The following is a 22616-nucleotide window of genomic DNA, read 5'->3' on the forward strand; positions in this document are numbered from 1 at the left end:
TGCAGACTGATTACACTTAAGAGATATATTGTTAAGTATGAAAAGGGTAGAGCTGTGAGGTGCCAGTAGTAACCCAGCTTTTGGAGTGTGGAGCCTTTGCTTTAGTATACATTGAAACAACAGCAAAAAGCTCACTCTGGGTCTATGTCCCAGCCGCTGCTCTCTTCCCCATGTTGCTCTGCCTGCTACAAGGATCAAATTTCATGGTTTATTGTTCTCCCTCCAACTGGCCACCATCCACATTCTTCTTCTGTACAAAGCTGCACCTCTTGCTCAAAAGAAGAGAGTACTATGCCTTCTTTTTATAAATTTCAGTCACATTTACAAACACACACACACACAGTAAGAGGATGACTTTTAAACACTAAACATTTCAGGGAATGCTGTTATTTTTCTTTGAGCAAATTTCTGTGAATGAGGCTAAAAAAGACAATTTTCCACCAGAAGGTTACTGATTTTTGAAGATGCAGAAGTCTCTCCTGTCTTCTCAATCTTTAACATTTTGCCTTTTAATGAAACAACTGCTCTGTGCTTGAAAAGTCCTATTCATCACCTGCCTCAGGAGAGAATTGGCACTGAGATCCTTCAAAGCTCAAATTCAGCTCTGGGTACAATGCTGGCAATCAAAACCACACTCAGTGGAGCTACTTCACTATAATGGAGTAAACTGGTACACAGCATGCTGGGTCCAAAATTTCAGTATCAGTATCTCAATGTAAATGTGAAATCTATTGCAAACAAAGAACAGATCTACATACTAGATTCAAAGAAATGTAGCAAGTTTATCAGAATTTTAAGGATTCCTAAGCAAAATATTTTTTCCATGTAATTTTTCTTTTAATTCAGCACTTAGGATCCATTTTCTTCTATGAGATTTACAGTAAAATTATCAAAACCTAACCACATATTCAATTCCTGAACATCCACCATCTTTCTTCAGCAGCTCAACAGACTGTAAAACTGAAGCACTGTCATCTGGTGTATAATTATTGTAATAAGTCTTACTTGTAAAATGAGGGAGGCACCATAAGCTTACCTAACTAGTCTGAAAATGTAAAATGTAATCATTGTCTTAACTGCCCTTGATCTTTACTGATAGCCACCAGATTATAACAACTCTCTGTCCGACGGTTAGAATCAGCTAAAAATACAGCACAGGCAGAGCACTAGGAAAGTTGCTGGAAGAGGGGGTATTTTGGCTAATGAAAGAGACTCACTGCAGGAATTTTATTCCTCTTCTTTTCTTTTTTTTTTTTTTTTTTTTTTTTTTGGCTAATCAATGATGTAGTGGGTTCAGAGGTGTAAGACAAAAATGCAAAGCAGGGAAAACTAGGGCACAGGAAACCTCAGGAATCCAACAGGGACGTGGCAAGTCCACACACCCAGCGGCAGAGCCAGAAAAAAAAAATGCTCAAAGGTTATGGACATACGATCAAAAGCAATCGTGTTACTGCAGTTAACAACTTACTAGCCATCATCCGAGATGCAGTGAGACACCATGGATGTACTCTTCACACACTGCCTCCAGAGTAAACCAACTGATGGACAGTAATTCATGAAGCCACAGCAATTTACTCACTTTGAATTGTACATCCATCCATACCCCTAGATCCCAAGACAGCAAGACCCTCTGCTTCATGTTTAATTTGGGTCCCACTGAACACAAACAGGTTCCTCACGTGCTTAAAGCAACAGAATTGCTTCAGGCCTTCAGTGAATTAGGGGCCTTATATTGATGACCCTTCTAAATGAACTATATATGCCATTTCATTACTTGTTACTTATTTGGATAAGCAAATTCAGCAAAGTCACCAGTCGTTCCCAGCTGTCTGTTTTAAGCTACTGTATCGAAGCAAGGGAATACTGAGCATGCGTAACTTGGAAAAGAGTGAATCAATCCTAAAGTAGCACAGTGGACATGTATCTCATTGATTTACCACTAAGAAGCTGACTTTTAGTAACTACTCCCTTATTTCTCATTGCTATCATAGGACAAGGTTACACCAAACCACCTACATTGAAGAAATCTACCTCTTTAAGAACCAGTCACTTAGCAGAGAAAAAGATCAAAGAAACCCAGGCTCTGGAGTGTACTTCCCAGCTAAGCACAGCACTCTTGAGCAGATCCTAGCAGAGCTCCAGGGATCAATCTCTGGTTTGTTGGGTGAAAAGTGTTTCAAGCCTTCACGAGGAGTTGATTGAGTGCCTGTGTGCACAGCTAAGCAGCTTGAAGGATTCTGCTTCTGAAGTATTGGTTCAGCCTAACAAAGTACTTGGCTTTGGTGGTGAGGTTCAATGTTTCCTACAATTCTTCCTAACAAAAAGACAGCTATTTATTCTTCACACCCAGGCTGCTCTCAGACTGAGTCCCCAAGCCCTTCGCTGCTCTGAAGTCCCTGTTCACAGTGAATCTCTCTGATCTGGGATAGCAGAGGTTAGTGCTTCACACCTCTCCCTGAGTCTCAGGGAGAAGGGCTGCTGGGGAGAAATCAGGTCTGTGTCTCACTCCTGTCAGATGCATTTTTGCATTTACCAGCTAGCTTGGTAACACAGATCAACAAAGGGTGGGGAATGGCCCTCATCCAAAGCAGGGCATTGCTTCTGGCAAATGCAAATAACAGGTATTTCAAGTCTGCTTCTTTGCTATTTGGGAGCTGTACTGTTTGACCTGCTGTCCATGGAGTCATATTTTAACTTCACTTCTCACCCCACCTGGTCTTTTCTAGCTTCACAAGTATAACACAAATATTAATTTATTGACGGGCACTAAATAAATAAATAAATAAAAAGATATTCCCACTAGAAGGATGACGGGAAACATGTTACAAGAACATCTCTACAGCTTACAATATAAGCTAAATAAGAATACCACCTATACATGTAAAAATAATTTGTTTTAGTTGTATGAAATGTGTTTTGCATAATAGCACAAAGTTCTCCACTGGGCTGAAAGAGAAAATGCATGGTGGAATTATAGTACATTTCAACTAAAGAAATAATTACTCTGATAATGCCAGAATGTTGTTATTGCCTAGTCCATGTACACACTATCCACACCCCAGAAGTTTAGTGACGTCGCATTTGAAACACAAAGGAAAGTAAAAATAATAAAATAAATGACTCAGTATTTTCACATAAGCCCTATAAGACAGAAGAGGCATTCTCACCTGTCTGCTTTGAGATGGCAGTGTGGCAGGCTGCATGTGTCTCTGCATCCGATGTGGCTGTATCAGCTGTCGAAACTGCTGCTGGAGAAACTGGCTGCTGTTAGCCTGCTGGGACTGCTGCGTGGCTGGAGACTGCTGCTGCTGCTGCTGCTGCTGCTGGAGATAGTGAATGAGGGACTGCTGCCCTTGTCCTGCTGCCAGAGGTGACATCTTTTGAGTAGCTGACTCTGAGGCAAAGTGAGACAGTGGCTTGGTGTTATTGAAAGAAAACTGGTCTTGGCTAACAGGGCTCTCATTCACCAGACCTGGCTGTAAGCTACTGGATGGCTGCGGCATAATTATGTTCATATTTTTGGACTGGTTTGTAGTCATTGATTTAAAAAGCGAGGTCTGCATGCTTGTGGGGTTGCTGGTGGGAGTGATGTTAGAAATTAATGTACCTTGAGGACTGAAGGGCTGCTGATGAAGAGCTGGACTTGACAGCTTTTCTGGCCTGTACGGTGGAGAAGGTCCAGTATTTGTGGAGGCTATGTTGGCAACCAAGTTGTTCTGTGGACTTTTAATGTTGTTGGCTGGTAAGCTGGCTGCTGTCAGGGTGGGCAGCATGGAGCTCTGCGGGCTGAAGGGCTGCTGGTTCAGAGCTGGACTGGAGAGCTTCTCAGACCCATAAGGAGGAGAAGGGCCATTAGAAGGGGTGCTGCTGGAAGTCATGCTTGAAAGCAGAGTGTTTTGAGGACTCTGAATGTTGTTTCCTGGTAAATTATTAGCAGGCATGCCAGACACCATAACATTTTGAGGACTGAAAGGTTGATGGTGTGGGGATGATCCTGCCCTGTAAGGTGGAGAGAGACCAGGAGGAGACATAGTTGGCCAGCTGGGAGTCTGTACTTGTTGCTTAGTAGTAGACACCTGCTTGCTAGCTGCCAGTTGCTTTAGCTGCTGAGCGTGCCAGTTGGAGCCGGGTATGTTGGGTAAGGGTACTGGAAGCATAGGTGGTGGCTGGTTCTTGCTCTGAGCTGCTGTAGAGATGGGCGATGCAGCAGGTTTGTTTGAGGGAGGAACTTGGAAGTTAGCTCCAGCAGATGATGGTCTCATCTGAGGAGATCCTCCACTGGTTGGATTGCAGCCTGGAGAAAAATCTTTGTTAGCAACATGGTTCTCCAAGTGGGAAGTCTGTGGGGAGGACTTTGGAGTGGTACTTATGCTTGGCTGAGAATGACTCAGCCCAAGTGGCTCTTCAGCCTTGCTGCACAAAATCTTTTCCAGATCCAGGTCATTGGGAGAAGGATCAGGCATTTTCGTCAGCTCTTCCAATAGATCTTGCAGCTCTTGGTCCACAGACTGTAAGCTGTTTCCTTTCTCATCATAGTGGACAATGTTATTGTTTTGCCCTCCTATTGACCCCTTCTGATTTATTTCTGTGTTGGATGGCACTGAAAACGGGGAACCAATGCCACCACCATTCATGTGATTGTTTTCGAGGAGCACTGGGTGACCTGCGACTCCCAGGGAAGAAGCGCTGTGACTGGTGGAGAATGGAGAACTTTGTATTTCTGGACATGCCACACTGGGATTGGCACCTTGGCCCATGGCAAGGTTTACGTCGTCAAGACAAAGTCTTTTGCTATCGTTTGGGAAAATGACATCAGGCACACCACCGGAGGCAGGAGAGCTATCACCTTCCAGTTTTCTTTTAATGGATCCCTGTAACTGCAAATAAAAAAGGAAGAAGAAAGGATCTGTTATTGACCTTATTCTAACATGCTCTGAAGCTCCATACTGTAACACTGGGTTGGAGATAAAGAAAATGAAATAATACAATTAAAAAACCAATCATGTGAGACAAATTCAATCAGGATTTAAGTGGGTGCAACTTCATTGAAATCAAAAGAGTTATGGTCAGATAAAGGCTAAATCTCACATGTTAGCCTTAAAACAGATGTTAGAGCTATAAAATACTGTCTGTCATGTGAACTGTAATAGAAGTTTTTAAAATAGTTTCTGGTACCATTTCAATTAAGACATTATACTCCCTGCCTAACAAACATGCCAACATTTTTATGGTAACATTTTTTAGGTCTAAATGGCAGATCTGAATGAAACCCTGGTCTGAATTGAGTGACCTTCTGCCAGTGACTCAGATTAAATTCAGACCCGAGACAACTAAATTGTTTTACATTCTCTATAGGCAGAACATCTGAAATAACGGGCATACTTTATAAACAAGCCAAACCAAAACAAATCCTCAACTATCTGAACAGAATTTCAAGAGTCCTAATCACAGATGTTTCAGACTTCAGAAACACTAAATAACAGCTAAACCTCTTAATTTTTGTTTATTCTTCTAAGTCTAAGGAAGTATGAGTTTTGTTCTTTTGAAGGACTGCAACTCATTCATAAAAATGGAAATGTTTTCAAAATACAACTGTATAAATATCTTGATCTACAAGAAATGATAGAGTTGTAAATCTGCAAATCTCAGGGAAGAAAACCTGCTTTCTACATATAAAGGAAGTGAAACTGAAAACAATGCTTCTACTAATTCAACATGATATGGCAATCTCTTCCAAATATAATAATCTGTGGCTTTCAATTTTAACAAGCATGATCTGTATGTCACAGGATTAATCAGACATTAACATTGCTGCTTCAAGTTAAGGGAAATAAGCATTACGTCCTTGTTTATCAATAGAGGGAGATAACATTTAGAAAAGTATATAATCAGCAATGGGAAAACCATAGAAAGTCACTGTTCCTCTAAGCCCGCTCACAGTAAAGCCCCTCCCAGCTCTGGCTGACAAGTGCAAGCACTGCCAGTCATCTAGTACCATGAAAAAATTTCAAATCTAATAACAGCTCGTATCTCCAGAAAAAGCCCCACCACCTAACCCCAGCGTAACCAGATCCACTCTAGGGCTGTGGTGGGTATGATGACCTTCTAAATTTTACACTAATTATTAAGCACATCACAGTTTTGCCTGAGAGTCACTATGCAATGGCCAACAACTTTGGTGCTCTGAGACAAGTGTCACAGGACCATCACTGTAGGGTGTGCGGAGGCTGCAGGGCACATGAAGGTCAGTGTGCAAATGGCCAATGTCCACCCCTAAATTCAGCCTGTCTTCAGGCAGTCAACCACGAAAATGCATTGTTCTGACCTGGGAACATAGGAGAGCTGCCCGGTGGCTCACGCAGCTGGACTCACACAACTGCTCTCTTGTCACTTATTTCTAAATTGGTGGGCAGAGAGAAGATTGCAGATTTGTGCCTACAGCTGCTTACACTATAAATGTAGTTTAGGATTACTATTGTATGTTGCCCTGCTAGCATACAGCTTACACAGACATTTGGAGGTGAGAGGATGCAAGTTAAATGTACATGGTCATCATGGCAGATGGAAAAGCAGACCTGCATACTACGGAGAGCTGCTGATCAGGAATTAGGAGTTCACCTACCCTCCATCAACAGGCACAGCAGTTTTGAATGGCATTGTGGCAAAGAGACCTTTTCAAATGGATATTTTGCTCTTACACTCTAAGAGGTATCCCTTACTAGAGCAATCAGTGCTTCTCTCCTGTGATCTCCAGTTGCATTGCTTGAATGTGGGTTGCACTCATAAAACCACTGGCAAGTGAGAACTGACACTAAGCGGGAAGATGTGTCTTCAGTGCACCACTCACTGGTTACCTGACAGCCCTCGCTGGTCAGCAGTGCTACGCGTGCTTTGCATCGTTGCTCTGCAAGAGACTGTCTTTACATCACAGCCGGAGACAGCTGAAGCATCAGTGATTTGATTATTCCTCTGGGCTGGCCAAAATTTGCTTAGCTTTAGGAAATGGAACAAGGCCAAAATCTTCTCCCAAGTGTTGGTCTAATGATGGATGAAATTGTTTTTCTTCATTTTCTTTGATAAAACTAAGCCAGAGTTGCATGTTTCAACACATGTTGCCCTGTGTAGGCTGAAACATGTTGGTAGAGCATAACTACATGTATTTAAACCCAGACATGTATAGAGAATATTTACAGGGGCTTCACACATCCAAAACAAACACAGTGTGTTCCCAAGTTGCACCCTGGGAACCCTCAGGCAGGAAGTGGTGGGGGATCTCCCATACTTGGCCAGCTGACATGCTGGCATGCGTGTCCTTGCCAGTGCTTCTTTTGCCATAGGACATTCCTATGCTCTGAGTTACTGGGGAAAAATTTGGGCTTTCTAAACACTTTGAAAAATAGTTTTTTAACTGTTGCACTGGGGAGTAAATGTGATGGGAAAACAAAACTCCATTTCCCCAAGATTATTATTAGATATAAACAGATAAAATAAGGCCATAGCTTTCAGATGGCGTGGGCATTCTAAAACTGGGACAGGATTTTTAAATAGGATGCTCTTGCTTAGCCCTTGTGAGAAGCCTGGCTGTAAAAGAGGAAGTGAAATTAGCTGGGTGTCATGTTGTCTTGAAAAGCAAGACTCCTGTTTCCCAGGTGAGTATTTGCACCAGGACCATAAAATCCAGAAGACCAATTTCCCCCAGTGAAGGCAGGTATAACTTCACACAATTTATTAGCATTGCTTTTGCTTAAGATAGACTATATCCCCAAATTTGAGAGAGAAAGATACTGTCGTTAAAGCAACTAAACAAATCATAAAATAATTTTGGTTAGAAGGGACACCTGGGTGTCATCAGCCCCCTGCGTCAAGCACATCACAAATGAAAAAAAAAAATAGATGACTATTTCACCAGGCACTTGAGTATAAACTATTAACTACATACAGAAACCCCTTCCTGGGCTGGACGGGCTAGCTGAAAGGTTCGTTTCAGTATTCCTCACTGAAACACAGGTGGTTGTTACTCCCGCACAGCGTGATCCATGCTGGTGCTGGCTGTGAGGAGTCAGCAATTTTCCCCCCAGCTCCCAGTGACTGCTCTCCATGAATGTGCCACTGTGGCTGCCCTGAGCAGTGCAGGGGAACAATGATGCAGTTCCGTATTACGGGGACACTGGCTGAGTCGGTCATGCTAACAACAGTGGCAGGGGATAATCACGGAGGCACTACAACTTTTAGGACCAAGAGCTCCTGATCGAACTAATTCAGGAAGCTGCTTGTTGCAGATCATTCACCTAGTACTCTCAGATGTCTCACAACCATCTCTTTAAAGCCCATCTATCCTTTTCTAGACTCTTCCCTTACTAAAAACATTTTTACTGCCCATTTTCTTCATCTGGACCTGGAATCCCCAGGAAGGAGCTGATTTATTCCAACTCTTTCTCCTGTCCTTTGAGAGGGATTATGCTATTTGACAAAATCAACAGAAACAAGAGCAGCACCAAAATATGTTATTCCCCTTTCTCTGCTGATTAGTGTATTGGTCAGCTCTGTTTCAAACTGAATACCTGAGAAATCAATAGAAATATTTTAAAAACACACACACGCACACACTTAAGCTGGCTGAAGGCTGCCGTGGCTAAGTATGGGAAAGCTTCATTCATATGTGCAAGCAAGGATGAAGCAGATAAGCAACAAAGGGGTTCTTGCGACCTTGTCAAAATTCATTAAAATGCATTAGCATGCACAGGCTAAGTTCTGCTTGGGGATACCTGGGAAACAAAGGCAGGCCCTCCAATTTGGGGAATATCCAATTATGAGTTCTCCATTATCTCAGGTTTGCTTTTAGAAGCGAGAGTGCCATGATCCCAGGACTACTGTTCTCTCAAAACCAACAGGCTGTCTTTCTGGGAAAGACTCAAGTTACAAGCAAGTATCACTGCTAGCTCGCAATGGCAGTATAACAAGAATAAATAATAACTATTTACTGTGACCCATCCAAGGAAGCTATACAGCTGTGGCTACAAACATCTAATTTGTCACACGCTACCTCCTCACACAGAACTGATTCTCTGCGTGTGGGCAGAGCGCTCCACAGGCTTCTCTTGTGCAAGGAAGAGAAGGTGGACTCGGCAAGCGAAACTAGTCCTCAGCTGCACCCTCTCCTAGATTGAGCTCCCTGAAGTTGCCTGCTCAGGTGACTTTTAGTTCCAGGCAGTTTCCAAACTTAGGAGGTAGTGCTGGCCTTGAGTAACTGACTATTTCTCAATGAAGGGACAAAGGAAGGCTGGAAGTGGCAAAAACTGAAGCAGAGAGAACAAATCGCTAATAAATACACACTGTGGTGGTTCCACTGGATTTTAATAACCAACTGAATGGGCATTTCTGGACTGGCTCCCTGCTTTGCTGTCACTCAGCCTTCCTCCTTTCTTTAGTACATCAGCTGTCCTCAGTTGCCACTCCAGGTCTCCACGTGAGCCAGGCTGCCCCATTGCCCTGCTGCCAGCTCCAGTTAATTCTCTGCCCGTCACTTGCTCCTTCGCCTGCATGGTTTCTGGGAGGAAAGAGCCACCGCGACCTGTTCGGGAGAGCCTTGTTTCTCCAGCCTTGCAGTCATCCCCCTTCTGCCAGTAATAAGCCAAATCTAACCAGAGATTCCTATTTAGGTCAACATAATGTAGAAATGAGAGAGAGGAAAAACGTTAGCCGAGGTATTTCTGTGCCTCTTCCTGGCTTCTGCAGCCTGTCAGAGATTCAAGCCTTGATTTATAGCAACCGCAGGGTGCTGATTATTGATCTGCAACCACCCCACCCCACTCACTGCCATTGAGAGATCCAGCCTACAGCAGCGATTCCCACACCTACACAGCTTCTTCAAGCGAGAACCGAGCCCGATGGGACGCTGCCTTTTTGAACCGACGTCTGTAGAGCCTGTGCTGAGTTCTCCTTCCATGGCTAGTCCACTTGCCCCTGTCACCAGCATGCACCATCATTATTGGAGACGCTCTTGATGTAATAACATGAAATCTATGGATCCATGACTGGCATATCCAGAATAGGAGTCAGATAACCTTCTTTCACTGGGAATCTCAAGACTCTTGTAACTCTTGGGAAATCCCAGGTGTTGGCTTTTCTGTTTGACTGAAGAAAAGAGAAATTATGGTAAAAGGAGACAGGGCAGGTGGGGAAAATATCAGCCTCACCACAGATACTGGGATTTGCTAGGGTTGTGGCAGCTTTGCACAAAGCCTTTTAGAGCAAGACACCAGTGACTCAGAAATCTGAGGAATCCAGGTCACCAACAGACTGCTAAGACCTGGCATATCTGAATAAATTTGACAGAGAGAGCACATTTAATTTTTGGTGGAAGGGCTGAACAAAACAGAAACCCAAGATGAGTAGAAGTCTTTTTTTTCCAGTATTTTTTCAAGGTATATTGCAAACTGTTTTTTTCCTCTACAAAGTATAAAACCTGGGTCTAAGGTTTGCTCAGCTGAGCTGACCAGAGAATCTATCACTCTCGGTCTCTTTCAAACACTATACACTGCCAAAACTGGAAGTATGTAATTGCCAGAGGCAAACTGCAGCATTCAGCGATCAAGACTTCAGTCTCTGTGGCTTCAACAAGCTTCAGCGAGAGCTATCTGCCCATCAACCCAAAATGTTTCTATCTGTTCTGACAAAAACAGTCATGTAATGAGAAAATGAAACTGGCAATTTTCCATATAAAACAAGAAAACGTCACAAATTTTTCTCCTGTGCCTTAAATACAGAATTTGGAAAGGTTTGTGCTATCACTCATTTATCCACATCCTAGATAGATTTAAATGTCCTGCTAAACTTTGAGGACAGTTCATGAAAAAGAGGTGAGAATCTGACTGTGTGTTTGAAGGCTGGAAAGTGGATCTGATATAATACTACCTTTTAAATGGCAGCAGTTACTTGCAGCCCTGCTTGAACTCTCAGATGTGCTGCTTTTGGTAGCAGGCTGGCTTGCTACTTTGCTACATAAGCAACAAAACCCAAATGCTCATGGGCAAAGATCCCATTTAACTACAGAAGAACCCGGCACTGCATTAAGTGCATTTAGCACATCTGCAAATTTCCATTTGTGCATGCTGGCTGCAGTTTGGTAACAGAAACTCACATTATATATCTGAATCCAAGAAAAAAATGCCTCCTGCTGACCAGTGAATAGCCACAGCAGTCCATGACTATGAGGAACATAAACTATGCTTTAACAAAGTCACATCTTGGGCTACAAGGAGAACTCAAGGAGGCTCCAGCAATTAAAAATACTATTCACTTTCTCCATACTAAGATTAAACATAAGCTAAAATCACATTCTTCCTACTGCTTTAGGCTGTTTGACTCTTCTGATTTCCAGTGATTTCAGCATGGACGGACGTAAAGTTGTCATTTCACATTGTCAGGAAAGAGATCACATTGCGATTCCAAGCTACCAGAGACGTGTTTCACTATGCTTAAAAATAGCAATACCCCAACTCCTCAGCTAAGGAGTACCAGAGTAAAGTCTGCTTCAGGGTCTGTTGCGTATTTGCAGGCTGGAAAGGTGGCAGATCCATTTGTAATGAGGTGTGGTAGTGGAGAAAGGAGTATGAATAGGGAAAATTCACAGGGTGGATTTCCTTCTATTCATCATGCTCATGGAAATAGGCAACTGGAAGGGAGGATGTAGGAAGAACTGGGGATGTAAGCAGTCATTCTAACCATGAAAGGACATTGGTTATTACCTAGCTTGTATGCATTATGTGGATTATTTTTACCTGCAACTACAGCTGCTCCCAATTTATAATTTACAGTGGCAATATGAAATCTGGCATATTTAAAACAATTATATTAACATAGATTGGAAGTTGCTACTTAGGCTATGCACATGTAAAATGCCTCCTAAACACTGCTGCTACATTTGTAGAATTTGATCTCCCACCAGCACAACAAACATCAACTGACTTGATGGGAGCGTACTGTGATCCTTTGCCCCAATACTGTCACCACTCATTGTGATCTTCTCCAGTTACTCCCTCAGTAAATCAGGAACTTCAAGCTGTGTTAAAAGTGAAAGAAGAAAACAAGGCATGTGCTTTCTCTTAATAAAGGTGGCAATGCTCCCTGTTGTGAGAGCAAAAATGTAGGAACTAACAGAGGAGTTGCTCGCATGCCTGTGTGCATCACCTGGATCCAGGCTGACAGCCACACCTCATGTATGTTGCCAGGGCACATGACAAGACATTTTTCCTTGCTTGCACTGTTGCTCCACAGCTACGATCAATTCCCCTTCCCTGTTACATTGCTGCAGTACAACAGGTCTCTTGTTTGACTGCTAAATATATGTGAACTTTTAAATGGTGACTGCCAACCTGGCACTTTCTTTTGTCTACGTGACCTTCTTCCCCAAGTCACCATGCAGCATAGGAAGTAATCCTGGCTGCAAATACTCAGAACTGCACCATTTAGCTGGTAAGCACAAAAATCCAAAACATCATGACTATACAAAACCGGAAAGATGTGATCTCACAATAAGCTTAAACCACAGAAACTAACAGGAAATTCAACCTGGACTACCAAGAGCCTAAGGTATTAGCTTAGTTTTCTAAATCTTAACCAAAAATTAAAGGGAAGGAAATACTACAGATATGATTTTCTCATACTCATCTGTGTGAATACAGTTACGCTCATAATGCCAGAAATATCTATATCCTGATTTAAACCGGAACATCTTACAGACTACATAGCAGCAAGTTTGTGAACAAAGTCTTTCTAATCACCCTTGTGTAAAATTACAGACAATATCACTAATGTCCATGTGAAGTATCAATGTAGGATCAGTTCCAAGGAGAAAAAAAACACAGCCAAGAATATATCTATTTGGCCATTCCACACAAGCCAGTTGCATGCAAGAGACCAAGTAACATTCAGTGTAAAGAGAAGAAAAAAGAAAAAACCCTAAACTAGTAGCTTTGCTACTTTTCAGGTCAGACAGAATCACCAATCTCATTTAGAAGGCACCAACAGAGATCTGCCCTATCAAAACAAATGTTCAGAGCCTTCCCATCTTTTCTTTCCTTAGCAATTCATCTGCTTTTGTTATTAACGACACTGTTAAAATGGAAATTTTTCCAGGAGAAAAATTGCTGTTGACAAATGGATCTGGAGGAACAGGACTACTGCTTGCTCCTGTGTTGTACTGCTAGCAGGAGATCTCTGTACAGTTGCCTCTTAATTAGTCATCTGAAGACTTACAGCAATCACGTCACGCATATTGTTTGGCTGTAACTTCCACATTCCATTTAATGACAAGTGTTATTAACTAGACAGCTGAAGACAGAACAAGTTCTCTGCCTCTCAGCTTTTAAGCTGTAGTACAAGAGCATTTCTTTCATATCTGGCCTTAAATCAAAATCAATCTTAGACTCAACACCTTTCCATCACTATTACCTCATCTTACCTCAGTTTTAATACCAGCAGTATTGTTTTATATCTCTTTTTTTATAGTCCATTAATTCCAAAGTCCTATGGAACACTTTCCAGTAATTTTGTAGACTACATTAATTTCTCATGGCAATAGCTAGGGTGAAGAATTGCAGATCCTCTCCACTGAGCAAAAAGTGATGGTTTTCCTGCTTGGGTCTACTGGGATTTGAAAGATTTAAACCCCTAACACTGGCACAGTTACACAATGACCACAAGTTAACAGGAGCTATGTATAAGAAACAGTCTGTATATGTTCCTAAATTATGAGTTAGGTTTATAATTTACTACATAACCAGATAAAACCCAGTCTGACTCTTCTTTTCTGCTACATATTGCATTATTTTTAAAAATCTCAGAAGACTTACTCCTGTGGTTTTATCAAACTACAGGTTCCATTTTGTCAAAAGGTATGGTTGGGGAATTAACAGCCTGGAGGCAAAGCCTTCAATTAGGTCAAACCTGGGGCCAACAAGCTCTCAAATTCTCAGAACAATAAGGAACAATGGGATTTCAGTCTGAAAAAAAGGCTTTTTTGTTTCAACAGCTGAAGTATTCACACTTACTCCCCCAAAGAATAACTGCTCTAACTTCACCCGTGTGGCTGCACCTGAATGCTAACTCTGTGCGGCCACACGTCTGACTGCTGAGTGGCCTTCTGCTCACGTTCTGTACTGGAAAGCAATGCATTACTGCACCCAGAGCTCTTCTCTAGGCTTGTTGCAGGACAAAACATTTAAAAGACTTGTTTGAAGTTTCTCCTAAGTGGTGGCAGAAACTGGAACACAACTCTAAGAAGGATGGAACAAATGGGCAAGGAAAGGAAACATCCTACACGACTCTCTTCCTACCCATTAATTGAGGGCCTCTGTTAGCCTCCTGGATGTTCCTCTGCCTTTCAAGAAATGAAACAATACAGAACCATAAAAACAAGCCTCGCTTAGCATTAAAAGATCATGAATCTACTGAGTCTCTCACTGAACAAGGGTGTAGAGAGACGTCTTAAACAGCCAGAAGTAGGAATGTTTTGTAAAGCAGAAGAGTCTGGTAGTGAATATTTAATTTCTTTCTGACTACTTCATTTTATCCTACCACCTTTATCTTTACCTACACAGCAACTCCACTACTCTCAGCATGCATTAACTGGAATAGGAACACGGTTCATTGGCAACACGTTACTTGTAGGCTTCCTTCTTTGTGGACCAGCAAGATGACCGGACCAGCATGCAGCTATGGCTTCTACATCACACACACTTTGAGCAGTATCTGTTACTTATCCAGGGACCTTTAAACAAATTCTGCAAAACAGTGGTGCTAAAATCCTAAAACAAAACAAAGACCCCCTGCCCTCCACGTGAAGCCCTCATTCTGTATAAAGCCACTGAAATCCTGGCTTCAATGAAATAAATATTTTGGGACACTCACTTCAGCAGGCATGGGATTTCAATCTTTGCTCTTTCATTACTATTAACTAAAGGAGCGAATTAAAAATACACAGGATTTGGAGAAATTCTCTCCAGCAGAAAACGTAGTGCTTAAGTTACTCAGTTTTTAACTAGAGAACCTCTCAACTTGCTATAGATACCAATTCCCCTCTGTCCTAGAAGCAATGTTAATCACACATTCATCACTGCAAATTGACAACATAAATGCTGACTTGTGCAAACAATGTTAGAGAAAATGGTGTTCTTGCTGCAGAAGTGAATTACACAGCCTTTCAAGCTTTCTACACTTCTCAGTTTTATGTAAACTCTAATTTCTAAGCCTTTGTTCTGCTTTTAAAGGTCACACAGTTGAAAGCTATGAAGCATAGCATGTGTTCCCACTGATATTAAAATACTGTTTACTAAATCATGAATATAAATGTAAAGAAGAAACTGTTTGCAACCTACTGTGTTAATAAGAGACGATTTATCAGACAACGCGGTTCCAAGTATCAACACGTGAAATGTAAAATCTGATCTTAATCACGCAACGTGATTTTTTTTTTGTTTTTCGAAGTAAAGTCTCCACATTGCCATGCAATCACACTAACTTCTGATGACACTGTATTTGACTGATTAAACTCTTAATCTTGCCAATGCTTAACTTCAGGAATACAAGCGGTCTTTTTAGATTTGAGCATATGATTGCACATTTGCAAGATCAGGGTTTCATTTGCATATTCAAATTGCAAAACTGCATCTTCCCTTTGTCTGTGTAAGGCCAACTATAGCGCTCCAAATGCTAAATAACCACCGTAGAGTTGGACAGTATTTTTAGCATCTCTATGGTGCACTTCTATCTTTAGCTGCTGTGTTCACAAACAATCCCCCAGGACACTGCATAGCTAACATAGCTCAGACTCTTCACCATGTTCAACTTTTCTCCCAAAACATGGTGAAAGCAGACTATACAACAGGCCAGTTCAGGACCTACCTGCCAAAGTTTCCTTAGATGCATTGTCCCGAGCAGAGCAGAACTATATCAAAGTACTAAAACATTAAAGCATTAGAGCATTCTGCTCTGGCATGGTGATGGAGGTTGCCGTGACTTCCTCTAGGGAAAATACAGCTCTACACTTTGAGTTTGCACTGTGTAGATAAATCAAGGAGGACAGTGAAGGAATTTTGCATGTTGTTTCCTAGCAGGATGTGCCCATGGGTTCATGGCAAATTTCTGGTCAAAGCTTAACCCTGCAAGAGAAGTTAATAATTGAACTTGCCAAATCATCACAATTTCTAAATCCAAACGCGTCTTGTTTTTACAAAGAGGCATATTAAACCAGTGAGCCATTTTATTAGACTCATGCTCATGTAACAAAAACATGTGTTAGCTCTTGAGTGCCAAGTATCATCCTGGAGGGTTACCAATCCCTGTTACAGATCTTGTAGCCAGACTGCAGTTATCTGTCATAACAGAGGAGGTAGTTTTGAATACACAGAATGAAGCATGCTGCTCGGTTCAGGAATACTTTACATGGTCCTGATCTCTGTAAAACTAGGAAGGATATGTGCTGCAGGGGGAAAAAAAAGATCTTGAAACTGCCGACTGTAGTGGGACTATTCCATGGAAGACTCCTGGATGGCTGGGGTATGGCCCCAAGCTTGCTCCTTCATTCCCTAGAGGAACTTCTGAAAATGGCTGCAACACCACCAGTTCCAACACATAGCTGTAGCAGCTGGGTCAAATCTGAGCGCATAGAAAATGTTTTTAGAGTCATCTGTATGAGGCGTTTCAAAACTACAGGTTTATCACAAAGAGAGAAAAAACTCATTGTGGGAATGGCAGTATTAATCAGATGATTGACCTTTGAAGCTTCAAGTCTGAAATGCTTTCCACACCAAGCTGGAGCTGCATGTGGAGACAGCCTCCGATATCTTGATTTACAGAGGAAGTACTGATGGAATCCTATATATCCCGTTAATGGTGAAGGGGAGGAAATTATGTAAAGGAACTATGTTTTTTTTTATTAAGTGCCTTAGCTGAGGTTTGCAGATGAGCCTAAACACTTGGCTCCAATTTAATTTCAAGGGGACAGGATAACTTGAAAACCTTTAGAAAACCTTAGACCTTGTGACTGCTTCACAAATGGGCTCCTCATTTACACTTCTCTCCCATTACTACATGCCAGCAAACACGCTGTTATTAAAATTCTTCAAATGATAATGGCACTTTCCAAACAATCTGTTCATTAGCTTACTCTACCCTACCACAGGTATGGCTGTATGTCTGGGAGGTGTGAGAACTGGGAAAACAGCATCAGGGCTAGGAAGGCGTCCCTTGGCTCTGCAGCAGCACCAGAGCAAGGCTGAGATGCACGGGACACAGCAGCCAGGCAGCAGCATGCACTGTACATTATATACTATATATATTACTATATATATACACTAATATACATATCTGTGGGGTTTCTTCTTTTTTTTTTTTGGGGGGGTGTGTGTGTATTATTTTTTCCTTTTAAGCATAGCATGCATCCAATCAAGAATATCACGGTTATTCATTGGAAATGTTCACATTATGTAACATGAGCTGCAGGTTAAGCAGAAAAGAAAAAAACCTGAAGGTACTTTAGTTTTTCTGAGCCCTTTCTTACAGGACTTAATTTTTAAATGATTAGAGGCTTCCCCTCCACCCAGAATGCAAGGTTGACATCCTGGGGTATGGTCCTCATCCTTCTAAGGCCTTCTCAACTGAAAACTATGGGTTGCATGACTTGGCCTTTACTAAGAAACAGTGATATTACAGGAAAACTCACTGCTTACTTAGAAATATCAACAGTAAATTACCCTTCTATTTTCTAATACAGACACAATGTCTGGAGTTTAGCAAACACATTCTTGAAAGGTCAGAACACTTAAACTGTATGTACCTAGTTTAGGATGAAAAAAACCTGTTGTTGCCTTTTAGTTATGACACGTCAGTTTACCCGCAAGACTTACATTACTTCCCCTAAAAGTTTTCAAGCTCAAGAACATGCTTTTCTCTCAGTGTTGGAAAGTGAAGGTAAAGCTCTTTTTCTGTATTAAATTATCACAGCTGTCACTGAGTCCAGTGATTTGCCAAGAATACAGCCATTCCTCCCCAAAGGCCTTCAGCCACCAGCAGACACACACGTGGGGACGCCCTGTCCGCCTTCGAGGAGAAGGGGCTGGAGGAACCCAACGCTCCTGGATAGCAGTCGATGGCATGTCGCTGCCCAGACCATTCACACCAAACTTTGCAAATCTGAAAGATCTAGAAAATCTCCTAAAATAGAGAGCTGAAGGGTGGGTAGCTCTTCATTTTTTCTGAAAGAATGGGAGGAACTTCCTCTTTCAGTTACAGTTACAGTCTTGTGAGGATATAACTGCTGTAACGATCAGGAAACAACTGTCATGTCCGGATGGCTACTGGGGAGCTGCAAGGACCTTGCAAACTGGGAACAAAAGTTTGGATTTGCTGGAAGTGCCCAGATCTGTCACGAAACACTGTTGTGTTCACCTTCAAGTTTCAGGGTATTAAGGGAATTCAAGGAGCACCAGTGCAACCCTAGCCCAAATAGGTGAGGTTTACTTCACTTCAACAGAGCTGCTTGAGATCGCTTCATCACTTTAGACTGTATTCCTTCCCTGGGACTCAGACATCGTGAAGCCAAGGCTGCACTAAGCCAGCTCTGGGACTAATTAGCATAGGTGAGCGTTGCGCTAATGCCACTGCACTGGGCCATGCTGGGACCTCAGCAGGACATTGTGTGCACTGTGCCCAGGTAGTCTCAGCAATCTCAAGCTGAATTGTACCAAGAGAAAGTCCCCTTAGCTTATTCAGTGCTGGTGAACAGGGATGTCTTAGGCATGGTAAGATGACTGTCCTCTATAAGAAATGACAGCCCTTCAGGTGGAAGTTGCTGAACTCCAGCGGAGAAGCACTGTCAGACTGCAAATGCAGTGGAGATTGAAACAGGTTAGCAACTAAAAAGTGGTTGATGTACGAGTTATTTCATACCGGCACAGAGGCTGTCAGGTATTGCTTTGTAGAAGGGAACGCAACTTCTTCAAATGGATTAACTTGAGCACTTCCAAGTGCTTACCACGGCTGCAACCCCTCACCTCCATCCTTATCAATATGCAAAGCTTCTGCCAGCTTAGCTTTGATCCTTGACAGTATTTCCAGCATGCATTGTGAGCACTGATACACATTTCACAAGTCTCCCATTCCCAAGTTCCTAATGGAGAGCCAACTTCTTTTCTGAATCAAATTTTCAGTAGAGTCCCTCCTCGTGCCCACCAGTGCCACTAGTACCACACTGTGGTGTGGCGTGTACCCAGCCCAGTGCTCATTCCACCGCTGTGGTTGCTTTGGAGGAAGAGAGCTTCAGTTCTTCAAAATGAACCTATTTCCTATCGAAGTTGCTTGCGGGGACTGCAGAGAAACTGTACCTGGTTTCCCGTGCTTCAGTCACTAGATTTGCCAGACATGATACAGGAAATGGGCAGGAAACGTCAACCTTGCGTATCGCAGCAATTCTTCCCCTTCGCTCCATGCCACGTCTGAGCAGTGCACCAAGACCTGACCTTGCACTTTTTAGCGTGGCCTTTTTTATACAAACATTTGAGTGAGATCTGGAGACAAAAACAAATAAAAAGCCAAACCCATTGCCTAATTACTTTTTTTTTTTTTTTAAGTGAAAAAGGCTGACACCCTGTTTCATATCTATTTGTACTCAAATCTAAAACAAACTGTGCATTTTTAACTGCATGAATTTTGAAAGATCAACAAAAATTTAAAAACTCAACTTAATTTTTTACTCCTCCTTTTACCAGTGTACAGACTGATAAAGAACTGATATTCCTGGAGCACTGTACAGATGTGAGAGGTGCTGATGCACAAAAAAGGTGTACTATGATTGAGCACATGAGTTAGGAAGTTTCAGATGTCATATTTCTCCCTCTCCCTTTTCCAGTCATCTTAATTTTGCTTCCATTAAAAAATCCAAGGCAGAAACCCAATGAGGATCTAGTCCTTCACCTTGCTCCTTTGTGCAACCATTTGGACAATGGATGCAAAATAGTACTTTTCTAACCTGGCAGAATATTATATTTGCTTTATCCAGACGTAAATGACAGCGTAAGGAATAAGGAAGTGGAATCAGATACAGTGTATATTTCTCTAATAAAACTACCCCTATTTTCCTCTTAAACACCTTAAGTAGAAATACAATTTTCCTCTTTTGTTTCCCCATTAATTATATATGAACAGGGAATTATAAATGTCAAGTGTATCTTCAAAGGAAAAATGCACAACAATTTATCAGTTCTCCAATTAAAAAGTAAATAATCTCCTTCTTCCTGGATCAGTCCTTTCTTTTTACAATAATTGTCTTACTTTTTTGTAGTTTCTATTTACTGCCAAGAAAACATGCCTTATTATATCACTGGAGAATCTACAGGTCCTAATTGATCACCCACTATCTCCCAGATCATGCCATGTGTACTGCTGGTAATTTTTGAAAAATCAAGTCTGTATTATATTTGTTCATGACCAATTAAGGATTAAGTCACAAGATTGAACCCAATTTGAAGTACTTCATGTTAGTACACAACGAGACACCAGAAATAAGGCATGGGAGAAATGGGGTGACAATGGGGTGGACTTTTGATTTAAGGAAGTTTCTTCTCCAGCAGAATACAGCATGTTCCTTTACACGGTGTTTCCTGATTTTTGCAAGATAAAACTGTTCTGTAACAAGACAGACACTAAGTCAGAAGTGTCAATATGAGTAACTCCCTGAAAATAAACTTTGCTCATTTACAATACAGTGTTTCTAATGTAGGACATGACACTAATCTGCAGGGAAGGAGCTTATCCGGTTGCCTGCCAGCGAGCGGCACTGACAGCAAAGCACAAGGCCTGATCCTTCAACCCAGCGAAGAAAATGTTATTCCCTGCAAGAACTGCTGCACGAGCGGATCAGACGCCATGTCACCACATTTGTTCACCAAGCGGTTGCGCAAAATGAGATTTTGCTGGTTGATAAGTACCTCCCGGTGCCAGGGTGGCACAGGTGCCGTGGCGCCCGGCGGGACGGGGCTCTGCTGGGAAGGCGTCTCCGGCAGCTCTTGCACAACGACTCTGAAAACCACCAGCTCATCAGGACTGCCCATTTAATTACACCAAAACGGAGCTGCGACAGGATTCCTAGACAGCTCTTGCATTGCCACAATCTGAATCTCTCATTGCCACATATTAATTTTGGGTTTCTGAAAGAGGTTGAACTTCCTCCTTCCCCCCCAAAGTGTGTAGAAGCTCATGGATTGAATGGGAGGGAAGGAGAATTAACAAGTACAATTCCTTTACTTGCTAATGGTTTGGGCTTAACTCTAAAGGTAATGCAGGAATAAGGAGGAATTTTTGTTACCCCTTAAAAATGTGTTTATCTCCATATGAGAAAGTGGCAGCAGCCTTCACCAGCACGTAATACATTCCTGGCTTCTGAAACACACGGCTGTCAAACAACTGAATACTTTTAATAGAAACCTGGTCCATTAACGAGCTGAACCATCAAATAGTCATGCAAGAACAGAAAACAACCCCAGGAAGAGCTGCTGTCTTTCTATGCTGAACAAAAAGCCATTTACAGTAAGAAAAATAATGCAACCTCTATCGTTTCTTTGCCTCTCTCTCCAACACATCTGCACACAACTTTCCCTTGGATCCTGATACAAATTTAAAGAAGCAAAGCTTGCCTTTTCCTATGCTCACTTGTTCCTGGGTGCTCCTCTGTACAGATGTCCTCCCAGGACCCATTTTGCCACATTCCAGCGCTAACTGCGGCGCTCATCGGGTCCAGGCTCTCCGCTGCCTTATGCATCAGACACATTTCTGTGTGGGTATCTCAGTGCTTGCCAGTAATATTTTTTAAAATAAAAGCAGAATTTGGTCTTTTCCTTTCTGAAATCTGTCTTTGTGATATTCTATATTCAGAATAATCTCTATTCTGCTTTATAATGGGACCTGAGCTGCTGAAACAACTGGAAACTTTCCTGCTGATTTCAGTGGGCATTTCTTGGCATGTCTTCTCACAGTTAGTTCTTTTGAGAATGAAATGATCGCCACAACTTTTGTAGCAATACAAGTGCTTATTCTCATCTTCCACATACCTGTGCATATAAAGAGATTTTATTGTTTATGCATTCATCATATCTGACTTGTTTCAAACCCCATGTGCAATACAAATAACCGAACTACATGGAGGAGAAAGTATGTGTCTAACACAAACAATTTTAATTCCAAAGCCTTAGACAACAATTGAGATAAACCTAACATCAACTGCAGTGCAAGCTGTGCTGTGCGATTCAAAGGGGGCCCTGAAGGTGCAATTTGCATTTAATGCTTTTGCCGTTAGCTCAAGCTTTAGGTGAAACAAACAAACAAAAAACCTAAACTTCATTAGACAGGTGAAATAAACTGAAGGTGAAGTCTGTGGCACTCTTACTCCATGTGAGAAGAATCATGCTCACCTGACATGCAAGGTGATGCTACAACCTGTGATGAAGATTTAATTTCTGAAATTTTTATTTCTGAAAAAGGATCAATCCCTCACATTTTAAGTATGTTCATGAAGGAATTCTTAACAACAGTAAACCCGCATGCAACGCTTTCCTCAAATCTTC

At 41.9% G+C, this 22616-nt stretch overlaps 1 protein-coding gene across 3 annotated transcripts in view; it reads right to left on the reverse strand.

Annotated features, from left to right (window-relative positions):
- Positions 1 to 22616, reverse strand: part of MAMLD1 (mastermind like domain containing 1) — a 226049-nt gene that overhangs the window by 29912 nt on the left and 173521 nt on the right. For 2 of the 3 annotated variants that reach the window (XM_032996076.2, XM_042807384.1), the window contains exons 2-3: positions 3608 to 4877; positions 3168 to 3394 (exon numbers count right to left, since the gene is read on the reverse strand). In XM_032996076.2, coding sequence (XP_032851967.1) covers positions 3168 to 3394; positions 3608 to 4757 — 1377 coding nt within the window. In that variant the 5' untranslated portion in view covers positions 4758 to 4877. Of the gene's footprint in view, positions 1 to 3167; positions 4878 to 22616 lie in introns of all 3 variants that reach the window. The other variant, XM_042807383.1, reaches the window with a different exon arrangement.

Source organism: Tyto alba, unplaced genomic scaffold (assembly GCF_018691265.1).
Source record: "Tyto alba isolate M040663 unplaced genomic scaffold, T.alba_DEE_v4.0 Super-Scaffold_5, whole genome shotgun sequence".
In the NCBI taxonomy this organism is placed as follows: Eukaryota; Metazoa; Chordata; class Aves; order Strigiformes; family Tytonidae; genus Tyto; species Tyto alba.